This window comes from Acomys russatus, chromosome 4 (genome assembly GCF_903995435.1).
Source record: "Acomys russatus chromosome 4, mAcoRus1.1, whole genome shotgun sequence".
Lineage (NCBI taxonomy): Eukaryota > Metazoa > Chordata > Mammalia > Rodentia > Muridae > Acomys > Acomys russatus.
In genome coordinates, this window is record NC_067140.1 from 56522090 (window position 1) to 56546655 (window position 24566).

A 24566-nucleotide genomic window follows, 5' to 3' on the forward strand; every position below is an offset into this window, starting at 1 on the left:
TAAATGCTATTAACATGTTACTATGGTGTGCCGGCTGGCTTTTTGTCAACCTGACACAGGCTAGGGTTACCTGGGAGAAGGAACTTCAGTTGAAAGAAATGTCTGCATCAGAATAGCCTGTAGGCAAGTCTGTGGGGGCATCTTCTTGGTTAATGATTATGTGGGAAAAACCCATCCTACTGTTGGTGGTACCACCCCAGCATCCCTGGCACTCTTGGGCAGGTTGTCCTGGGGTGTATTTAAGGGGGGGAAAGCAGTGTTTCTTCACAGCCTCTCCTTGAGTTCCTGCCCTGGCTTTTCTCAATGATGGATTACGATAGGACCTGAAATAAAACCTTTCCTCCCCAAGTTGCTTTTGGCCATGGTGTTTATCACAGCAATGAAAGTAAACCAGAACAAACAGTGTGAGTTATTTTAAGATGTGGTCATATGGTCATCACTTTCAAACAAAAAATATTTTAATCTGTGGCAAAAAGCCTTGGAAGGAAAGTCTCCACTAGGGTCTGAAAGAAGGGTATACACAGAAAATTTGAAATAAATGAGAAAGACATTACTTTTGTTAAAATCTTTATATTAAAAAGTGGCATGAACTTTTCATGTAGAACAAAAATTTAGAGAAGGAAAACTAGATAAAATGGTTACAACTGAAATACAGTGCTTCAAGTGAATCCCATCACCTGGTGATGTTCTTATAAGCAGTCTCTAAGCCAACACCAGATACTAGAGCAGTCAGTCTTCAGAGAGAGGTGGGAGTGGGGCAGGGAGAAGCAGCAGCAGTCTAGGGCCTCCACACCACTTCATGCAATAACTGCTTGTAAAGCAACGGGACCTGATCCCTTTCTACAGCTCCCCCTTCTGAAGCATGATAGTTAGTCCCTCTTGCAGGGTGAATAATGACAGCACTTAAACGGAGTGCCTCTTGGCATCTAGTGCAATCCAAAGAATGGCATGAAGGCAAACCAAGCATTGCCTGCAACTGCAATGCCGCCTTGGAGTAGTTAAAAGTCTTGGAGTGTGCACCACATTGCCAGCAATGGGATGTGTCATAATATCAGATGTCTGAAGAGTTAAACTAATATTTCTCTTTAAAGCACATCTGAAATAGAAAAATCTTTAATATACACCATTTGTAAACAAAATTGCACTTGATTTTGAATCACATGTAACTTTCTTCCCCTACCCCCACTTTTGGTCACTGATAGATCTATGGTTCCTTAACTCAGAAGGGCCTATTTCACTGAAACTACTTCTGCAAGATGTAACCATGACGTCCTGGGAAAATAAAAAATAAATGACAATTTCTCCCATCACCGATACAACTTCTTAAATAAATAAAACCACAGGCAGTTGCTCCTAGAGATGACAAATTATGGTGTAGATGACATAGTCCTTTCAGAAACTTTAAACTTCCTAGTCTGACAAGTTAAACAACTGCACAGCAAGTTCAGGGACAACATGTAGGTTGCAAAAACAGCCAATGATGGGGTTTGGAGGGAAGGGTGTCAAAGATGTGAAGAAGCCTGTAGATTTTTCTCATCCCATGACTGTTTTCAGTAAGCTGTTCTTCTTGACTGACACCTCTCCCCAGCTCCCATGCACAAAGATCCAGGGACAGAGCAAGATGCCTTTGCTTCCTTCAGTCCCACGGAGCAGCAGGAGACTGATGATGAGCTGGGCTCTTCCCTGACACAAGCCATCTTCTACAGTACTTTCCATTGCTCACTCCATCTTTGACCTTTCAAAGTGTGTGATCATTCGTTCCTAAGGGGGGAAAAGATTTATTCTAAGTATATAATTTAAAATGGTCTAAATCCAAATAATCTCTATATAAATGGCTCAAACAAATTTTTTCACATACTTTTCTATACTAATTGTTTACAGAAGTGTATCTATGATGAATCTGAAAAATAACATCCAAGGTTAAATGACTCAACTACAATTCAGAGAGAAATGTAGCAATCTTACAGGTTTTTCAGTGTGCAATATAGTGTTGCACAGTGTTGTACAGTAGATCTGTAGAAAGCTTACTCGAACTGATCTCTGGTGTATGTGGCTGTGTACCATCTTCTGGCTGCAGGTACCATGATGTACACATATACATGCAGGCAAACAGTTACACACATAGGATAATACAAAAGCAAAAAGGCGCAATAGTAACCATCTGTAACCCCAACTCTAGGGGGTAGACATGGCAGAACCCAGGAGCATGCTGCCCAGCCAGTCGAAATAGCAAACTGCAGATTCAATGAGAGAACCTGTCTCAAAAAAAAAAAATAAGGTGGCAATCAGGGAGCCAGAGGCAGGTGGATCGCTATAAGTTCAAGGGTATCCTAGTCTACAAATGAGTCCAGCACAGCCAAAGCTACATAGAGAAACCCTGTCTCGAAACACACACACACACACACACACACACACACACACACACACACACACACCAACAACAACAACAAAAAACAACCCAAACAACAACAAGAACAAAACCAAACCAACCAACAAAAATAAATAAATAAATAATCATAAGGAGGACAAACACAGAGGAAGAAAACTAAATAGACCCTCTAGCCTCTACACACACACACCACATAGCACACTTAAAAAATTTCAAGGTTAGCCAGGAGGCAGAGGCAGGTTGATCTCTGAGTTCAAGGCCAGCCTGGTCTACTAAGTGAGCTCCAGGACAGCCAAGGTTACACGGAGAAGCCTTGTCTTGAAAAAGAAAAACAAACAAAAAATGTAAGGACGCTAAATTTTGTGTTTATGTAGCACATAAAGGGGACCATGGTAGCCATTATGTTTATCTGCAAAGTCTTATAGTTTTTCCACAAAGGCAAATATTAAAGGGTGAAATCAATTCCCAAAAGCGCTGTAATATCCTTGTATTCCTGTGTATGTCAGAGGTAGTTTCATACAGTCTGTTCTATTTAACTAGAACGTAGTAGGGCTAGAAAGCTTGCATTGCAAACAAAAGAGAGTAAGACCCCAAGAGAGATCTGGGAATCCTTTTTTTGTTTGTTTGTTTGGTTTTTTTTTTGTTTTGTTTTGTTTTGTTTTTCAAGACAGGGTTTCTCTGTAGCCTTGGCTGTCCTCAAACTCACAGTGATCCTCCTGCCTCTGCCTCCAGGGTGCTGGGATTAAAGGCGTGTGCTACCACGCTCAGCTGCAGGAATCTTTTTGTTTTTGTTTTGTAGACTAGGCTGGCCTGAAACTCATAGAGCTCTGCCTGCCTCTGTCTCCCAAGTGCTGGGATTAAAGGTGTGCGCTGAGATCCACACCTGGCTGAGATCCAGAAATCTTAAGAACGTAACCCAGAAACCAAAGTGTTGTGTGAGGCAATTCAGATTAGAAATGTAAAATTTTCATTTTTCCAATGGATAAAACAGCTAAAGGATTTGACACTTTTAGTGTCATACAGCAGGACAGTGAGAAATCAACACAATGAGTCAGAATCTGGTAAAATGCTTCTAAACACTTATAACAATGATTAGAATACTCTAACACTCAAATGACGTATATAGTCAGTTCCATAAACCTAGGCCACAATTTTCACATAAGACCTCATGTGAAGGTCTCAATGGGCTGTCTGGAGCCACAGTTAGAGATTAAAATCTTCATCTGGAAAGATGGCTCAGCATTAAGAGAACTGGCAGGCAGCTTTTTCAGAGGACCCAGATTCAATTCCCAGTACACATGTGGCAACTAATAACCACCTATAACTCCAGTTTTAGGGGATCAAATGATTCTTCTGGCCTCTGAGGGCACCAGACATGCAATTGGTGCACAGATATACATATAGGCAAAAAACCCATCTACATGAAATTTAAAAAAATAAAATTAAAGCGAAAAATAGATTTGAAATCAACATAAATATTAGAGATACTAATTATAATCTCATTTTATAGCACAGAAATGGTGAATTTAGTAATAGGTAAGTTGAAATAATTTATAATGTGTCCTGATTGACTATATTCCTTTCTCAACACTATTCCTGGTTTTGCCAGGGTTAGAGTGGGATAAATTTTAATTTCTTTTTTCTTTCTTTTTTTGTTTTTTGATACAGGGTCTCTCTGTGTAGCCTTGGCTGTCCTGGACTCGCTTTGTAGAACAGGCTGGCCTTGAATTCACAGAAATCCACCTGCCTCTGCCTCCCTGAGTGCTGGGATTAAAGGCATGCACCAACACACCCGGCCCCAATTTTTAATTTCTTAAAGACAAAGAAACTACACAGTAAAGAGTTCAGTGTTTTGAGACAAGGTTTCTCTGTGTAGCCCTGGCTGTCCTAGACTCACTATGTAGACCAGGCTGCCTTCGAACTCAGCAAACTACCTGCTTCTGCCTCCAAAAGTGCTAGGATTAAAGGCATGCATCACCATACCAGGGTTGTTACCCAACTTTTAAATTAAAAAATTCAAAACTCTGGAAAAGAGAGTATGTACACACAGATATACAGAAAGCAATCTTTGTATGCCCACTCCTGTCTTTTTCAGCCAAACCAGTCTACATTTCAGAAGACAGACAAGGTTCTTCCTCAATGGAGGACTCATGAATGGCTGTTCAATTACCAGATACACCGAGGTACAGTCCATGGCTTGATTACTAACCTCATCTGAATCCAGCAAGGCCGGAAGTGCTCTGCAGAGAAACATGACATTAAATAAGGCCATAAACAATTCATGGAGGACAAAAGAATAATGAATGAGACTTTAAGCTTGTTTACAACCTAGCTAAGATCTGTATCTCCTTCAAGAGAATAAAGAAAAAGCAAATAAAAAAGAATCAGAGTTTCTCAAGTTACATACAATAAAACATACTCTCCAGAGTGGAAGGGTCAACGTCTCTTTAGCATTACAGCTCTGGGAAGGAATTCAGAAACTTTAAAAGAACTAGCCTACAGATTTTAGACTGACCTAGAGCTTAATTTTCTAAACAGAAATGTCATTCAATTGAGTAGTCATATTCTCACTAGCCTTTTCTTCAGTTTATCCACTGAAAATAACTATTACGTAAAACTAACATTGAGACAGGGTTCTTATAGTAATGATTCAAACACTTACACATCAGTCACAGAAGAAGGAACATTCTCTTCGACCCACTTCAAATCATCTTCCTGCTGGAAATATATAAATAGCAGCAATTACTAAAGCATACCAATAAGTAATGTCTCAAGAATAGATCTGCATTCCTAAGACCTTTATTCTCTTAACAGCCTTTTGTTATCCTACATAGTACATGCATATAACAAAAAAGGCTGACAAAATTCTATTAAAAATTTTTCTTCAAATGCCTTTGACTAACATCTCCCCAGTGTCCCCACTTCTAACTACCACTCAACCTTCTTTTCCTGTGAGTTCAACATTATTTTTTTTTAAAAGATTTATTTATTTGTTAAGTATACAGTGCTTTGGCTGCACGTACACCTGCACACCAGAAGAGGGCACCAGATCTCATAGATGGTTGTGAGCCACCATGTGGTTGCTGGGTATTGAACTCAGGACCTTCGGAAGAACAGGCAGTGTTCTTAACCTCTGAGCCATCTCTCCAGCCCGAGTTCAACATTATTGGATTTCGCAAATCAGAAATCATGCAACTCTTGTTGTCTGCGCCTGGCTTATTTAACAAAATGTCTTCTAGTTCACCAGTGTCACTGAAAATCTCAACATTTCCTTTTATTCTAAGAATAAATGGTATTTAACTATGCATACACACACTTCATTAAATCATCCAGTGAGTGAATTGTTTTTTAGTTTTCAAGACAGGGTTTCTCTGTGTAGCCCCAGCTGTCCTGGAAATTCATTTTGTAGACCAGGCTGTCCTTTAATTCAGAGATTTGCTTGCCTCTACCTCCTGCATGCTGGGCTCAAAGGCACAAGAATGCCTGGGTCATTGAGTGAAACTTAATGAAGTAGCTTTGCTATCGAGGCTGCAACAAAGAGCCTGAGAATGCAGGTGTCCCTGCAGCATGCTGACCTATGACTGTAAGCCCCATAGCAGGATTATGAGGCCATGGAGTAAATAGCTTTACTTTAATTTTCAGGAACTCTCCACACTAACCCATATTTAGCAGAGTGGATACACGGTTCTCACCAAGGTTTCCATCTATGGCCTTTTGGATAACAGCCATCCTAGATTATCTGTGATGAGCATTCTTTTCCCTCCATATAGGGTTTCTCTGTGTCATAGCCTTGGCTGTACCAGGCTGGCCTCGAACTCAGAGATCCACCTGCCTTTGCCTCCCAAGTGCTAGGATTAAAGGCATGCCCCACCACACCAGGCTTGTGGTGAACATTTTTAAAAATATGCATTTGTAATGTCTTCCTGTGAGAATTTCTACTCAAGTCCTTTGTCCCCTTTAATTAGCATGTTTTCCTGTTACTGATTATTCTGAGTTCCTTATACATAGATATTGCCATGTTTTTTCTCATTCCATGGTTGTCCACTCATTCTTTTTGGTTTGATGCAACTCTATATGATGACTGTTTTGTTTTTGATTTTGTGTTCTGGACTGCTTGATACAAATGTTAAAAACTTTTTACACAGACCAGTATGATGCAGTGTCTCTATTTTCTTCTATGAATTTTACAGATTTAGGCCTTACATTTAAGACTTTAAGCCGAACCCCCTGACAGCTCACACCATTTATAATACTGGGGATTAAACCTAGGACCTTATTCATACAACTGAGCTCTATTCCCAGAGCCTTTAACTAATTCATTTTGAATAGATTTCCAGTTTCTCCAACACCATTTATCGGAAACAAAACAAAACTGTCATCTTCCTATTACTTGTTCTTAGTACTTCTGTCAAAATCCAGGTGACCAGAAATGTGTACCTTAACCTTTGGGATCTCTACTACACTCAGCTGGCCACCGTACTGTTTCGATTACAGTGGCTCTGTAGGTTTGTTTTAGCTTCCCGTGGGTTACACCTGGACTCATGCATGCTGAATATCCTCTGCTGTAAATTATAGCTCTAGCTCCCTGTGGAACATTTTGTGTACATATAAGTATATATGTGCTCATGTACATGCAGGTATATATGAGTGTATGTGCACTCAGGCCACACATGAACATTTGTCCTTTTCAATCAGTCCTCGCCTTGTTTTTTTTCCATTTACATTTATTCACTAATAGCTGCATGGAACAACTTGGGGAGTTAGTTCTCCCTTTCTGCCAACACTCAGGTCATCAGGTTTGGCAACCTAAGCCTCTAACTGCTGAGCCATCTTGCTACTTATTTTCTGAGAAGGCCTTTCAGTGAATCTGGAGTACAGCGATTGGCTAAGACTGGCTAGCCGGCAAATCCTGGAGATGCTCATATCTCCCCTCCCAGGACTGGGTTACACATGGTGCTTGGCTTTTGATGTTGGGCCTGGGTCCCTATGCTCGGGCCTCATGCTTAATCAGCATGAGCCACCTCCTCAGGCCCACTGTGCTACATCTGGAAGCCAAATTAGTGTGATGCCTTCGGTTTCATTTTTTTTCTTGAGGACACTTTAACTGCTTAGGTGTTTTGCTTGTATTTTTGTGGTTTCTTACAAATATTACAGTTGTTTTTTAACTGAAAAATGTCCGTGGGATTTGATAGTGGTTACAATAATTGCTGTGGGTAGTATGGGTGTTATAATGGTAAATGTAGGCCAGCGAGATGGCTCAGAGGGTAAGGGTGCTTCTGCCAAGCCTGAAGACCTGGTTTCAACCCCTGGAATTCAACCCCAGGAATTCACATAACAAGACAGAACCAACTCTCATCAGTTCCTGACTGACCTGCACACAGGCACAACATAAACCCTACTCCACTGCTACTCATATGCACACACAAGTAAATAAATAAAAGCAGAAATGTAGCCAGGCAGTAGTGGCACAGGTCTTTAATCCCAGCACTCAGGAGGCAGAGGCAGGTAGATCTCCAAGTTTGAGGCCAGCCTGGTCTACAGGGAGTTCCAAGACAGCTAGGGCTACACAGAGAAACTCTGTCTCAAAACACCCACCTGGCCAAAGAAAAAAGAAAATGAAAAAGAAAAGAAATGTAGTATGTAAAAGTAATCGTGATAGCAGTATACTCTTACAAGAACCCTTAAGGACTACCCATAACAATCCTGACTTCCACCTCGTCTACAGACCAGGAAAAGATCACAAAGGAAGGAAACAAGTCCCACTTACTGTTTTGGCTGCTTTACTATTTCCATTCGGTTCCTGCTTGGTACTTCTCATTTTCATTCCTTCTGCAAAAGCGAAGGAAAAAAAACAACAACAACAACAACAAAACCCCATAGATTGGTTAACTTTGTCATCACACCAACAACAAAAGCAAAAATACATTCAGAGATTTAAGCTTACTGACTGAATTATGCAATAGATATTTCTCTACCCTAACATTTGTAATACAAAGTTCAAAGCTAATTTGTGTCTCACAAGTAATCTGGACAGTTAATGTGCTTTTGTTGCTGGTGTGGTTTATCAGGGCTTCACCTTAAAACTTTGTAATTCTCTCTTCAACCTAAGTTTAGCAAACAGAAGAACTCAGATTTTTTTTCCTTTTAAAATTAATTTTCTTAAAAACAAAACAAAACAGAACAAAAAATTAGAAGCAGTCCCAGTGGCACACACCTGTAATCCCGGCACTCGGGAAGACAGGTGGATCTCTGTGAGTTTGAGGCCAGCCTGATCTACTAAGTGAGTCCAGGACAGCCAAGGCTACACAGAGAAACCCTGTCCCAAAAAACAGAGAGAGAGAGAGAGAGAGAGAGAGAGAGAGAGAGAGAAATACCGAGAGCACAAATCAAAACAGTGAGTTTTCTCCAAAGCTCACCAAAGCTTTCCTTCAGCATCGGTTCCTTCTGTTCATCCTCTTCGTCTTCCTCTGACAATGGTGAAAAGGCAAACCTGACAGGACAGAGAGCAGGAGGGAACAGCCTCTCTCAGAATAGCATAAAACTTATCACAGAACTTATATTGAAGCTGCAACTGAAATACTACTTCTCTCCTTCAGAAAGTTTGTAAATGGCCACATCATCAACTGAGCAGCAGGATGGTGTGAGCCACAGGCCACCCGTGCCCCCAGACAAGTTACTTAATTTTCTTATCTGTAGATGGAGACAATAGTTAAAACACTCAGTAGTATTTTCTTTTTTTTGTTTTTTGAGACAGGGTCTCTCTGTGTGGTCTTGGCTGTCCTGGACACCACGCCCCACTCTCAGTAGTATTTTCTGAAAAGGAAAGTCAAACTAGGTGAGTAGCACACACCTGTAATCTCAGCACTCGGGAGGCTGACATAGGACATCTGAGAGTTCAAAGACACTCTAGTTTGGACGACACTGAGAGACCCTGTCTCTGATTAAACAATAAAAACCTCCACAAAACTCAAGTCACTACAACTTGCTTAAAACAATACCTGATATAGTTCAAAGACATACCACACACAGGAAAATAGCTCCAATTTAGAACTTTAGCCTTCAAGCTGAGTAAAGAAAGAGAGGCCTGATGTGAGATGTCCCAGGTGACTTTGGCAGTGAGACTCGGTGACCCCAGAAGGCTTTAGCTTGGCCCTCACTCTGTCCTTCCCTTTTTATTGTTGCCCAGCACCTTCATTTTATTTTGTCTTAAAATCTCTATTAGTGATTGGATAGGAACAGTGAATGTCTGTCACCCATTAAGGACTAACTTAATTAGTGTTTGAAAAGCATCTCAAGTGAGAGGAAGACAAAGAGGCCCTTCACAACCTCTACTTTGTGTACTCTGTAGGAATGAGAGGAACGGCAAAGATTATTGCCAAGGAAGGCTACATAAGGCCCTGGTCCAACCAGAAGCACCACCACCCAATGAGGAGGGAGAGTGCCACAAATCTAGCATGACCATAGTGTAATATAAGAAACCACAAGATTTAATTATAATACAGATATTGATAAACAATGCGTTTGGAGAGTGAGTTAAAGAATCCTCAAGGTGTAACAATTATTGCAAATTGTTTTTGCTTTTTGTTGCTAGTTTTGTCTTTATTTTTGTTTTGTTTTTTTTTCCAGACAGAGTTTCTCTGTGTACCCCTGGCTATCCTAGAACTCATTATGTTGACCAGGCTGGCCTCTAACTAAGAGATCCACATGCCCCTCCTCCTGAGTGCTGGTTTTGTTTTGGTTTTGTTGTTGTTTGGTAGGGAGGGGCGGAGGGGAGGGAGGCACAGCTTTTCGAGACAGAGTTTCTCTGATTAACAGCCCTGGCTGTCTTGGACTCACTTTGTAGACAAGGCTGGCCTCAAACTCAGAGATGTGCCTGCCTCTGCCTCCCAAGTTTTAGGATCAAAGCCATGTGCCACCATGCTGGGCGCTGGGTGCTGGTGTGTGCTGGTGTGTGCCACCACCACTCAGCCAGAAGGTCCCTGCTTGATGGGAATCTTTGTTTCCCTTGGGCTCTAACAGTGTAAAGGGGGACTGCAGGCCATATCATATTACAACTAATAATATCCATGTTAGCTCTGACCTAGCTGGGAAATGGAAACTAAAGGTATTAGCCTGACCACCAGGAAGAGTTATAAGCATAAGATCAGTCACACAGGTGTATATAATTGAACCCCAACAAAAACTCTGGGTGCCTAAGATTCAGGTTTCTCAGGCTGTAATACTCTGCAGTCATGTATTTGGCAAAAAAAAAAAAAAAAAAAAAGTAGCACTGCCTGTGACACTGCAGAGTGACAACCAGGAGCTTTGGTTTGGGTCCCTGCACACTCAGCACTCTCTCTTCTCTTCTTTTCTCTTGGCTTATGATAGCTTTAATTCTCTCAATGAAACAAACATTAGCCACGAGCCTAACACTTGCAGTGTGACCTTTGTGGGTCTGTCTACCTAGTAAATTACTAAACCTGGCAGGAACGTTAAGTTTGACATTAGCAGTAGACTGGACAGAGTCTTGTCAGAGCTCTTCTCCCTGACTCTGGAGCTTGAATAACTCTGGCTAGAAGTTCTTTGCTATTGCAGGATCATATTTGGGAATTTGAGATATGTGAGGCTAGAACAGATATTAACTAATAAATGAATAAAATATATATGATTTAAAAACTGTTAAGTGAGGAGGACTTAGTAGGGGCGCTGTTGAACAGTTTCCTCAAGGACTGAAACATCCTATCTTGCAGGGAAGCTCATTAAACAGGAAGACAAACAACTCAAATTAGCTTCTGGAAGTTCCTGAAACCAAGCAGATTCACTAAAACCCTCCCTGCCAGAGAAGAGCAGAAGGAGCTTTGCTAGCCAGTATCCATTATGCCACACAGACCTAACGTTGTCCCCTAATGTCCCACCCCTACGACAGCATGCTCATTTCTGGTAGCAGGTAACCAAGTACCTCTGGTTGTTTGCTGATGGTCGCCAGAGAATCATGATGACAAAGAGGATCATGGAAAACAGTAAGCGCCAAATGGCATCATCCACCCACAGCTCCCGCCAGTCCTACAATAAGGAGGAAATGCACAACACTTTATGTATATTACCACCGTTCACAACCCCTTGGTATAGAGCAAAGTCTCTTATTTATACATTCAAGCTGTGTTTATTAAAAGCTACTGTGCTAGGCACCTGGCAAGTACTGGGGCTATAAACTTGGGAAAAAAGTAGTCTCTTCCTTTGTCATGTTTACTGTGGCTACAGCAAAGACACTAGCAAGCTGCAGAGAGTACTTGTCAAAGTGACAGGCAAGCATGGTGGTGCACAACTGTAATCCTACCACTTGAGGAGGCAGAGGCAGGCAGGTCTCTGTGTGTTTGAGGCTATCAAGTTCAGGACAGCCAAGGTACTGTTACACAGAGAAACCCTGTCTCAAAAAAAAAAAAAAAGAAAGAAAGAAAGAAAGAAAGAAAGAAAGAAAGAAAGAAAGAAAACAGGAAAAAAAAAAGTGTCACAGCTCCCAGAATCCTCAAAAAACAGTAATATTTGGTTGTTAACTTTTAAATTTCATATAAAAATTATATATATATAAATGTGTGTATATATCATATATGTATATATATCTAAACCAGGATGGTCTTGAACTCAAGAGATCTATCTGTCTCTGCCTCTCACATCTGGGAGTAGATCTGCTGGGACTGAAGTTGTGTACCACTAAAACTGGTTTAGGTTTAAATTTCTAATGCCCTTGCTGAGATTAAAAGCATAAGCCATCATGCCAGGCCCTACTGCTAATTTTATAACTGTCTGTTGTCACTTATCAGTATGACCAAGAGAGAGAGAGAGAGAAAGAGAGAGAGAGAGAGAGAGAGAGAGAGAGAGAGAGAGAGAGAGCTGTCTCTCTCCACATAAATCCTATTGGCCATAAGATTTATTTAAATTTAAAGAACATAGCTTCTATTCTGATTAGCATCATTCCCACATGATATTCAGCACTTCCTGAGATTTTGTGTTAAGGCAAGCTGCAATATGGCAGTCTGTGTTTCCCATCCACACAATTCTTTGCTATGACAAGCATATAAAACATACCAATAGAGGCTGAGGGTGTGGCTTAGTGGCAATGTTCCTGCCTAGAATGCATAAGAACCTGAGTTTAATCCCTAGGATCTATAAGTAAATACCAGCGTATCACACAACATGCCAGCACAGACTACTGAGGAATAGAGACCTAGCCTTGAACTCTTACATCTTAGAAGAATTATAACTACGGTCACAATTATCACACTTGGAACTGTATGTGTTTATAACTTACCGACTGGCAAGTCACTATTCTGAACTTCATGGTTGTCCAGATGATGAACACAATAGACGCTAGCATGAAATGAAAAGCCTGGTGAGAACATGAATGGCAGTTTACACCCCCAATTACATTCACTCATCTTGAATAAATGCAATTCCATATTCCAGACCCCAAAGTATTACTATCACTTAGTTATTTTCCATATAAATTTATTAAGCACCTACTATAAGCACTACCGCTGCCAACATTTTCTGTAAATACAGTTTTGCAATCATTTTGTCTTTATCATCTGGCTCCCTAAAAATTAGAACAATAGCTAATGGAATATATGGCTCTTTATCAACATTATTAGAATAAATGTTTCCTCCTTCACCTTATTTTTGAGGAAGTGTCTCTCACTGAAATTGGAGCTCACTGACAGGCTAGACTCGAAGTTCACCAATTTGGGGAGACTAACTGCCCGGTGAGCTCCACGGGTTCTCCTGTTCCCACCTTCCTAGCTTTAGGATTTCCTGAGCAAGCCACCATGGCTGGCTTTCGCATGATCCTGGGGAGCTGAACTGAGGCCTTCCTGCTCGTATGGCAAGCACTCTACAAAGCCACCTCCCTAACTTCACCTAGCTTTTCCACATGGAGACCAGGGGTCTGAACTGTTGACCTTATATCTACAGACCAAGCAATTGAGCTGAGCTGTCTCCCCCACTCCTAATCTTTTTTTAAAAAAAAGATCATAAATTCTTAAGAGAATCTGAACTGTCATAACTACTTTCCTAGAATGAAAAACAAAACTTTCTTTAACTACCACTGGCCCACTCAAGCTAAGATTTACTATCTTGGCTTTGCAGTTAAGAACACTGGCTGCTTTTCAGAGAACAAAGATTCAGTTGCCAGCATCCACATGGTGGCTTACAACTGTCCATAACTCTAGTTCCAGGGGATTTGACATCCTCTTTTGGCTCTGCATCAGGTACAGATCTAGTGCACAGATATATGTAAGCAAAACACCAAATAAAAAAGTTAAATAAAAGATGAAAACAATTTATGTTCTAAAGAAATCATAAGACCATGATACAACATTTAAAAAATTCCAAACTCAGTTAGGTGTGGTGCCACACACCTGTAATCTCAGCTCTCTGGAAGACAGAGGCATGTGGATCTCTGAGTTCGAGGCCAGCCTGATCTACAAAGTGAGTCCAGGACAGCCAAGGCTACAAAGAAAAGCCCTGTCTTGGGGGGAAATTCCAGCTTACCTGCTACCGCCAAGATAAGCGTGTTGGTGAAGTGCCGGTACAGAGAGAGCTTTACAATGTTCCTCCGAAGTTTTAACAGCTTCATTGTTTGAGTCAGGCTAATGAATATGTGTTTGCAAGTCAAGGAATTAAACTTCAAACAGGTAAAGTAGATTAATTCTCAGGTCTGAGGACTGAGGGTGATCCTTGTAAAGCTACAGATCTCAGAGGACTTATCGCTCATATTTTCACTTATTCTCAACCTTACCACTATTAATGAGAAAATGAGTATTTCAATAAGACACACACACATACACACTATGAGGATGGGAATGAAGAAATAAAAAGGAAAAATATAGAGAAACAAGGTATAGGCTTACTAAAAAAATTTTAAAAGATGAAAAAAAGCAACCCATGGAAATGATAAAATAACATTTCTGTTTAAGGTGGGTGATTCTGTCCTGATCTGGTCCAGCTAATCCATGGTAGCTAATCAGTCACACTTGTGCGCACAGCTTTCCAGAGTTCTATACTCAGTCGCCGAGGAGCTAAGAGCACCCAGCAACTGTCTGAAGACTCAGGCAAAGCAGTGAGGCTTTATTTTAAGAACTCTATTCCCAAGCAGGACTTCCCATGGAAAGACAAAAGACTGATGACTACTGCAGAGGATGCCTCTGCTCGCTCGCTCGCACGCTCAAGTATGAGAGGAGAAATCATACACATGAAGGAGTTGGGGCCGATGAGAAGGCTCGGCTGGGAGAGGCGCATGCCACCCAGCAATCTAGCCTGATAAGCTGAGCTCCATCTCCAGAAGCCACATGAGGGCGAAGGAGAGAATTCTCTGGGAAAGTGTCCTCCGACCTCCATATGTACACTGTGGCGTGCACCTCCTAACAAATAAAATGTTAAAAATAAAATATAAAAGGCCTGGAGAGACAGCTCAGCAGTTAAGAGTACACAATGCTGTGGCAGACAACCAGGGTTAGGTTTCCATCACTCCACATCAGGCAGCTCACAACAGCTGGCAACTCCAACTCAAGGGGACCCAGCGCCCCCTTTCTGGCCTATGCAGGTAATGCAATCATGTGCACAATGTATATACTTACACATAATTTAAAATTAAATCTTAAAAAGAAAAATAGAAATAAGAAAAATGAAGGGAGCTAGAGCTTACCTACAAGAGCTCTCACTGATTGCTTAGCCCACAGCACCTTTCATTCTCCCAGGACTCAAGGATCACAGGACTTGGCAGATGGTGATCTGGAGCCAGGAGCCTGAATTTCAGTCATTTTTGCTCTACAGCAATCTACTCAAATTTGTTCATATCATGTTTTTTTGTTTGTTTGTCTTTTTGAGACAGGGTTTCTCCATGTAGCCCTAGCTGTCCTGGAACTCACTCTGTAGACCAGGCTGGCCTCAAACTCAAGAGACCTGCCTGCTTCTGCCTCCCATAGTGCTAGGATTAAAGGTGTGGGCTCATATAATGCTTTTTAAAACCATCATGATCAGGACAAAAATGCTACACAATCACACATATATTCATACACATAAAGACAAACCAAATTTAAAATACCCCTAACACTTGAACGCAAGAGGTCAAGTCCCCACTACACAAATGTTTAAGGAACAGGAATAGAAACCTGTTTGTCTGCCATCGGTTTGTGAATGAATCAACGTTTGTTTGTTCTGAAGGGTGATAGGCAGCTTCTAGGTGAAAAAAGAAATTCAGCCTTCCTGGGGCTGAAACCTGCTCACCCTACTTAAGAAATTTAGGAGGATCAAATCTCCTAAATAGTTCCTAAACACATCAGGGATCAAATTCTTTTCACAGGCATCAAAGAATTTCATAACTGGTAGAGACTAAAAGAAAGCAGAACCAGAAGAGCCAATGATTGTAATACAAAGAGAGAAGAGCAAACAACAAACCCCAAATCAAGGTGAGACACCCATTTCAAAAAGAGAAAGCAGAGCTTTTATCATGTGCTTAGCAACCAAATTCTGTGATTTTAAGAATGACAAAACAAAAACAAAACTGCTTACCTGAGCCCTCAGGCCATTAACACACAAAATAAACCATTTCCCAGATCAAGGAGAAATCAACAGAAAGATTAATGAAAACCCATCTCCAAGGGGAGAAAGTGAACGGCCATCAAACAAGCCAATGAGAAGGATATCCACCAGCACAGGGCAGTGTCTAGGAAAGCCAAGGGTATAAAGGCCAAGGAAGCAAGATCAGTCTGGGCCTGCAGACAAAGAAAAAGAGGTGATAAAAACAGATGAACAGAGGCAGCAGAAGAAACCAGCGCATGGCTCTGCACTTACAGTTAGCTAGAATGGGTTTGCATATGAACCAAAGAAAAGCACAAGGGCCAGCACTTGGCAAATAAACACTCCTCCTTCCTTATACGCCTGCAGACAGCACACAGCTATAAATGATTCAAGGAAACTGCTATAGGATACAACCAAAGAGTTCCCATGTCAGAAAGAACACCACAAAAAGTCCTTGTGCTTATAACTCCATCCCATCTTGATTTTCTACAATTATTTTTAAACTAAAATTCTAAAAAGATATCTCTCACATTTTAAGTAATTATTGCATCACTAATATGCTAATCTCAGAGTAACAATGAAATTTTACTAATAATAGTTTACCCTAAAATACAATATAAGTAAGTACCTTTCCCTAAAACCAGCATTCTTAGTTTCTACAAGCTTGTATCTAAAATCTTTGTATACAGTTCTAACAATCAATCACCAGAGAATTATTAAAGGATATCCATAAAATAATACAGGCATCAATTGCAGAGAGGGCCAGGCTTACTATCAGAGCCAAGGAGTAAGAAATATACTATAGCAATGGCAGAAGAGAGAAAGTGAAATTGACAGAGTTTGATTAAAGTCCCTAAATGTCCAAAGAGATTGCACACATGGGACAGGGCACATGGGACAGGGGCAGTGTGGCTTGAAAAACAAATACACAATTATGAAGTAGTATGTGGAAGGAGAAGTGTCGCAAACCTAAATGCCACTCAGTTTTATTAAGGGCAAAGCCAATGGTACAGAACTTGACACTTTGATTAGGACAGAATCTGACTTTTTTAACAAATGAAATAACTGTAATGGACCAGGAAGCCCAGTTCTTCCTTACTTGGTAATGGATTGTGTAAAACGTAACTTTTAAACCTTAAGTTTCTGGGTAAGTAGAAAGCTGTTGTTTTTGATTAGATGAACCCTTAAATGGGAGAATCAAATAATTTCCAATCAAAGGACAGATGGACAGAAGGTATCTATTACAAATCATATACTAAGTTTACCAAGCTCTAATAGATAAGATTAAAAAAAAACTGAGTTATAAGCTGAGCATCCCTAATTCAAAATGCCAAGCGCACAACATCCAAAATGTTTTGAGATTTTAAATGGATGTTTAGATCAAAGGATTTCAACTAGTAGGGCCTATGCAAACATTCTAAAATAAAAAAGTCCTCAAGTGTGAAACACTCCTCCTGGTCCCTAGCACTTCATCCAAGTAAAGAAAGCTCCACCTGCACATGTCTCTTCTAAGTCAGAACCCATGGGTGACAGGAGAGCAGCCCAGTGACACCCACTTACTGACTCACGATAGAAACGTGACAGTAACTGACCACAAAAACAGACTGAGGACAAAGTGAAGTAAGTAATTCAGTCTAAGCAGTACTGACCCCTGTAACTCTGAGGACTCCTTCCATGCCAGAGAACAAAAGATAGAGAGCTCCTGCCACCACAACCTTGTGAAGAGTGACTCCGAGGCGAGGCCTAAAAAGGAAGCAGAGACAACTGAGCACAGAAGCAGCAAGCCAAGCAACACACTAAGTAACAGCATCAGTGGCAAACAGTACAGAGCACGAACTCAGGGATAATGTACACACACACACACAAACATACGTACACACATATGTGTGGAAAACATATATTCATATATATATATATGAAAATTTAGATACATTCAACAGTATAAACCTCCCCCCCAAAAAAGCCCACCATTCAGTCTTTATTTTTTCCCATCATTCAGAGTTAACAACAACCAATCTATGGCTAGTTCCACCCCAAGCACATATCACTCATTTTCCACCCTTTCATACTTTCTACAAAAAAATTCATAAAAATAGATATTATATGCAATATATCAATATATAACATATATTATATATAAAGACAGTATAACAATCTCTGTATTTTTTTTTTAAATGAGGACTTTAAAACAAAACAAGAGAGCTAGAGAGATGGCTCAGAGGTTAAGAGCACTGGCTGCTTTTCCAGAGGTCCTGAGTTCAATTCCCAGCAACCACATGGTGGCTTACAACCATCTATAATGAGATCTGGTTCCCTCTTCTGGCGTGTAGGTGTTACAGGCAGGCAGAATTCTGTATACACAATAAATCTTTAAAATGAACAAACAAGAAACCTATGCAGCCAGAGAGATAGTTCAGCAGGTAAATGAACTTGCTGCTAAAGCCTATTGATATGAGTTTAATCCCTAGAATCCCTTGGTGAGAAAACCAAGCCTCACAAACTGTCCTTCATACATACTCTTGTTAAGCACACACACACACACACACACACACACTCTCTCTCTCTCACACACACACACACACACACACTCTCTCTCACACACACACACTCTCTCACTCTCTCTCTCTCTCTCTCTCTCTCTCTCTCTCTCACACACACACACACACACACACACACACACACACACACACACACACACACACACACACACACACAGCCAGGCTTGGAGGTGTAGGCCTATAATCTCAACACAACTTAAAGGCCTGTAGTGGAAGTTTTGGTTTCTTTAAAACCTCAGTTATGTTATGTAAATGTTTTTGCTTTAAACCCAAGTGTGGGATATAGGGCTGCCTTAGTTTATCCACGCTGTTACTATAATTGCTTTGTGGGGCACGGTCTTTGCCAGCTGAAATAGTTTAAACTCAGAGGACTGAGAGGGTATAAATACCAGAGCCCAGAGACAGAGAGGATGCTTTGAGAAGATGATCAGAGAGAGAAATATACACCTTGAGGAGAGGGAAGGAGGCTGCAGGTTGGTTTGCTGTTTGCTGGACTGCTGGATATCCTGATGACTGAGATTGGTACTGCCCCAAAGAACTCGACAGAGGTAGCTAAAGGGAACTCCACCCCTCTCCTCACTAATTTTCTTTCTCTCCTACCCAGTGTTGGGGGTGTTGGTGGAAGGGGTGGAGGTATTAAAACCCCCATTAAAACAGGTTTTAAAAAGTACACCTACAAAGGCTGGTCTGGGCCATATAGCACCCTGCTTCAAACCAAAATCTACCACAAAACATAACCACAACACCATTAGCAAATCTCAAAATGTTAACAATTTCTTCACACAACCACATTTTGTGCTGTAGCTCACGAAATGAACTCAAGCTCAAAACCCAACTAAGTATAAATTTTTGAGCAACCTCTATTCAAAGGTGGAAAAGCCTTGGACTCTTAATATCTAAAATCCTACTCCACTAGAATCTATATTTTAACAAAGCTACTGGGTGGTTCATTACAGTACATCTGCCTAAGCCAGATAAATCTATATGGCTATTTCTAGCTGGGAAAAGGTCCATAATTGTAGGGAATTGTCTAAGAAATCTTGAAATCTTCATCACATTTGGAAGACATTTACTATTTAAACAAAAATTTAACCATTAATGTCTTATTCTACTTAACGTCTTTGGACGGCTCCAGTCCTGATCTCTCTTGAATTCAAGAGAAAGCTTCTGTCCCTACCATTTCCCCATATTGTTCTTGTTAGGGTCACTAATACTCTTCACTAATTAAATGTAATAGTTAAGTCTCAATCTTATCTGACCTATCCGATCGGCTGAATCAACTAAGAACGCCTCCTTGGAACAGTCTTTAGTTTGCCTCTTGCCTTCAACTGTTAATTTCCTCTGCTAACTCTACTCCATGTCACTAAATCTAAATAACAGAAAAGATCTAAACACCCAGTCTTTGACCCTTTTTCCACATTCACTTCCTTGGTAACCATGTGTAGTGTCATCATTTAAGTAATACCTACATCTTGATAACTCTCTAGCCTTACCCATGAAGTTATCTAACCCACCTCCTAATCTTACCATTCTGCCAAGCTGATTCCTTGATCTTTCTGGACTAAAGTAAATGGCAACGGCAATTCCTGCCATTCGAGCTACCAACAGTTAGCATCATCCTCAGTTCCTCTTCTCTTTCACGTCCCACATGTGACCATCATGAAACTCCATTGGCTCCACCTTCAAAGCATGCCTCACCTTCCAATCACACCTCACAACCTCTTTTTCTAGGTGAACTGAGAGTGCCCTTGATTTCCTCAAATCAAGTGATTTGCTTGGCTGCCACTAAGTGAAGCTTTCCAGGGCCACTCTATTTACAGCTCCAAGTTCCAACGCCTGCCTGGCATTCCTCATACCCTTTCCTGTGAGCTACAGTACCCTTCACTGATATACTAAATATTTAACTCATTTACTTCAAGTTACTTCCATTCTTCCACAAATGTAAACCCCCAAGCGTTTGTTTGTTGTATAGCAGGGAACTAGAACGGTGAGTCCTGCTACATGGAAGGTACTTGATATTGTTTAGTTTAGAAAGAATTTGATGACTCCACTGCAAGAAGCAATGGGCTATGCAGTGACTACAGTACTGCATGCTTCAATATTTCTTTTCTTTTCTTTTTTTTTACTAAAAAATATAAACAATTACAGTAAGAACATTCTTTCAATTAAAAAAAAAATCTAATTTAACCAGGTACAGTGGCATACGCCTATAATCCCAGCACTTAGGGAGGTAAAGGCAGGCCTCTGTGAGTATGAAGCCAGCCTGGTCTATAAACCCAGTCCCAGAGAGCCAAGCTACATAGAGAAACCCTGTCTCAAAAATAACAAAAACAAAACAAAATGAAATTCTAATGTGCAAGATGGAGATATGCTCAACCGTTCACAGGACTTGTTATCTTGTAGAGGACCTGAATTGAATCCCTGCACTTTCAGGGCAGCTTACAACCACATGGAACTCCAGTTCCAGCCAGGCGCCCTTTTCAGGCCTCTACAGGTAACAGGAATACCTGTGATACATATATACACAGGCACACAAACAACACACCTATAAACAAAATAAAATAATTTTTAAAATATGACATTTTCAAATAGTCACTAAGTTCAATGTGAAAGTCTGGTTTTTCTACATTATTTGTTTCACTAGATTTTTCTACAGATACACTGTGAGGGTCTTTTGGCGGAGGGGGGGGGTTTGTTGTTGTTTTTAAGATTTATTTATTTATTATGCATACAGTGCTCTACCTGTGTATACACCTGCAGGCCAGAAGAGGGCATCAGATCTCATTATAGATGGTTGTGAGCCACCGTGTAGTTGCTGGGAATTGAACTCAGGACCTTTGGAAAACAGTGCCCTTAACCTCTCCCCAGCCCCTTCACTGTGAGTTTTTAAGAAGATGAAAAGTAGCATTAGTGATGTTGAAATATAGAATGTCAGACATTTCTTCTTATCTCACAACTACTTCTTTTATCATCCTTTTCAGACCAGCACACTCTAGCCAGCAATCTAATCAGTATTTTCATTTGGAGGCAGATACTCACTTGACTATACCATATCCCAGACTGACTATGATGACCAGGGTTCGAGCCAGTGAGCGTTTTACTGCTGAGAGCAGCTCCGCAAGGACCAAGGCATCCTGGACTATGGGAAGAAAAAGAGAAACAACGTTGTGCTCCAGCTTCACCCCAGTGCACAACCCAACTACGAGAATGTAGGCCTCTCACACTTTTCAGAGTGAGCACAAGTATCAGACCTGCTAAAGAGAGAACAGCTCTTGTTCAATTTTATAAGCACACAGCTAATATCACTGATGAACTCAGTCGTGTGCACAGCAATCTGGGTGCGCTCAATCCATCAACTCTCCCCAACTTCCCTAAAACCTTAGCAGACTATCTTACCTTATACAGAAAGTTTGTAGTGTTCAGAAAATTTCCCTACCATATTTTTAAAAAACTGAAATACAGCCATACATGGAGAAGGATACACATGCATCCTAGCACACAGTCTACAGTGCACAGTGTTCAACTCTACCTCTTCTGTTTTCAAGTCTTTCCAAAGACCCAGGGAAGATCTTATGAGCAAATCATGTAACAATAAGTACTAATGAACAAACAGTCTGAGAGAAAACTAAAACTATCTAAATAAACTACCATATCAAATAAATTGTAATTACCAGTCAACCTTATTAAACCATAAGCACTTCCCATTTTCTTGGTATGACTGTATTTTACCGGGTCTTAGATACACCCCAAGCACACAGGCAAAACATTCTATGTGTCTTATAATCAGTGGCATCTTACAATGAAATTGTCACTGTTTTCTTTCTTTCGTAGTGGTGCCTTGGCTATCAACCACAAATGGGATTTAAGAAATATGATAATCTAACGGGCCACTTTTCTGTGTGTGTTTCAACAAAACCATACTTGTATCACTGTACTCCTGAAATACGAGATTAAGAGGAAGAGTGACAATGACAGTGAATCTGCTTGGATTGTTTTAATAAGTGAGTGAAAGGCAGGCCTATGTAACCACCGCTGACATGCATGTTGGCATGCATCTCGTCCATCATCAAAAAATGGCAAATTTGGGGCTGGAGAGATGGCTAGTTCAGTGGTTACAATCTGTACTGCTCTTGTAAAGCACCCACCTGAGTAGTGAGCCGTAAGTGCCTACAGCTCTGGTTCCATGGGGATCTGATCCCTCTGGCCTCCACAGGCACCTGCACTTATGTTCATGGAACATAGCCCTGCATCTGCTGACATATACAGATAACCTTTAAAAGATATAAACCTTAAAGTGGGGCGGACACAAATTTGGGTCTAATAAGATGGTTCAGCAGATAAAGGTCCCTGATGCCAAACCTGGCAACCTGAGTTCAATCTCCGGAACACACAAGCAGAAAAAGAGAACGGATTCCCACAAGTTATTCTCTGACCTCCATAGCCATGGCACATGGACCCTCACATGTACACAAAATAAACAAAGGTAATTTTTAAAATGGCACTTTTTAAACATACCAGATTCTCCTTTGTATCGGATATTCTGAAATTCTGCATAAAACACAGCTTTCTCAAACATTCCCAGAAAGATGACAGCACCAATCCAAAACTGAATTCTCAGGAGATCTCTCCAGTAGCAGGCAGACCATGCCAGCCAGAGAACACCAAATAGGACGTACACAATACACATCACCATGAAAAACTGTTGTCCAATTGGGAATGAAATAAAAAGCAAAATTAGGGTCAAGAATAAAATATTCAGATTTAAAATCAACATAGTATAACAAACCTCAAAAACAGACTCTACCTTCTTTTTGAAAAACCAATTGTATCTCTAGCAAGAATGATCTAGTCTTGAACAGAGGCAGACTACATAGGCCCTAGCACCCAGATGTGAGCTGTGAGGTGGCTACTGAGTGTCTCTCCAGTCCACAACAGTCACTAACCTTTTATCTCAGATAGACGGGGCCCACGGGGCTAAACTAACTCTCTCAAGGTCGGTGTCTAGTAAGAAGTTAGGGGCTGGGGAGGTGGCTCATCAGGGAGAAGCACTTATTGCTCTTGCAGAGGGCCTCAGTTCAGTTCCCAGCATGCACACGGAGGCTCACAACCACCCTTAACTGCAGTTCTAGGGGATCCAATGCCTTCACCTAATCTCTGCCGACACTAGGTTCTCAGGTGGTACACAAACAATCGAACAGTCAAAACACTCACATCCATAATGTAAAACAGGAAACTCTTAATTTAAAAATTTAACACCAAAATATCAAGTAGCATCTTCTGAATGGCATAGGAATAATCCTTTAATAATATACTGCTACAAAACAGACAATTTCCTGCTAAATTAATTTAATGCCAAGGTTAAAAACACTTACGATCATCAGTGGGTAATCTTCAAGAGTGAGGTATTCATAGGGACCCTTTACTTCAACAGTCACTGGCAAAACACAGGCCTCAATTAATTTGATAGATTCAGTAATTAAACAAAAATCTTGATTAGTGTCTATTTTATGAGCTTGGTAAAAGTTTCATCACTCACTTACCTTTAAGCACTTTAATCATGGTAAATAATGCATTAGATATAGTAACTATGAAACCAGGAACTAGGCTCATGGTTCATCCACGTTCCAGTCTTTTGCTTTTTTTTTTTTCAAGACAGGATCTCACTATGTAGCTTTGGCTCTCCTGGAACTCGCTATGTAGATCAGGCTGGACTGAGCCTGTCTCTGCTTCCAGAGCACTGAGATGAAAGGCATGTACCACTATACCCAGTTTTAGGTGGGAAAGTCGTCCAAATCATACCCTGTGTGTGTGTGTGTGTGTGTATGTACATACAACAGGCTAGGCTGGCTGGCCAGTAGGCCCAGAAGACTCTGCCTTCCCAGTGCTGTGATCACAAGTGTGTGTGTGTGTGTGTGTGTGTGTGTGTGTGTGTGTGTACACACAGCAGGCTAGGCTGGCTGGCCAGTAGGCCCAGGGGACTCTGCCTCCCCAGTGCTGTGATCACAAGTGTGTGTGTGTGTGTGTGTGTGTGTGTGTGTGTGTGTGTGTACACACACAGCAGGCTA

At 40.9% G+C, this 24566-nt stretch overlaps 1 protein-coding gene across 2 annotated transcripts in view; it reads right to left on the reverse strand.

Annotated features, from left to right (window-relative positions):
- Window positions 1-433: 433 nt before the first annotated feature.
- Tmem87a (transmembrane protein 87A) overlaps window positions 434-24566 on the reverse strand; it is a 49819-nt gene continuing 25686 nt past the window's right edge. The window contains exons 8-20 of one of the 2 annotated variants that reach the window (XM_051144444.1): window positions 23874-23935; window positions 23017-23200; window positions 21541-21640; window positions 17593-17686; window positions 16065-16137; window positions 13916-14020; window positions 12678-12736; window positions 11328-11431; window positions 8806-8879; window positions 8157-8218; window positions 5052-5107; window positions 4599-4629; window positions 434-1761 (exon numbers count right to left, since the gene is read on the reverse strand). In XM_051144444.1, coding sequence (XP_051000401.1) covers window positions 1720-1761; window positions 4599-4629; window positions 5052-5107; window positions 8157-8218; window positions 8806-8879; window positions 11328-11431; window positions 12678-12736; window positions 13916-14020; window positions 16065-16137; window positions 17593-17686; window positions 21541-21640; window positions 23017-23200; window positions 23874-23935 — 1046 coding nt within the window. In that variant the 3' untranslated portion in view covers window positions 434-1719. Of the gene's footprint in view, window positions 1762-4598; window positions 4630-5051; window positions 5108-8085; window positions 8219-8805; window positions 8880-11327; window positions 11432-12677; window positions 12737-13915; window positions 14021-16064; window positions 16138-17592; window positions 17687-21540; window positions 21641-23016; window positions 23201-23873; window positions 23936-24566 lie in introns of those variants that run through there. The other variant, XM_051144443.1, reaches the window with a different exon arrangement.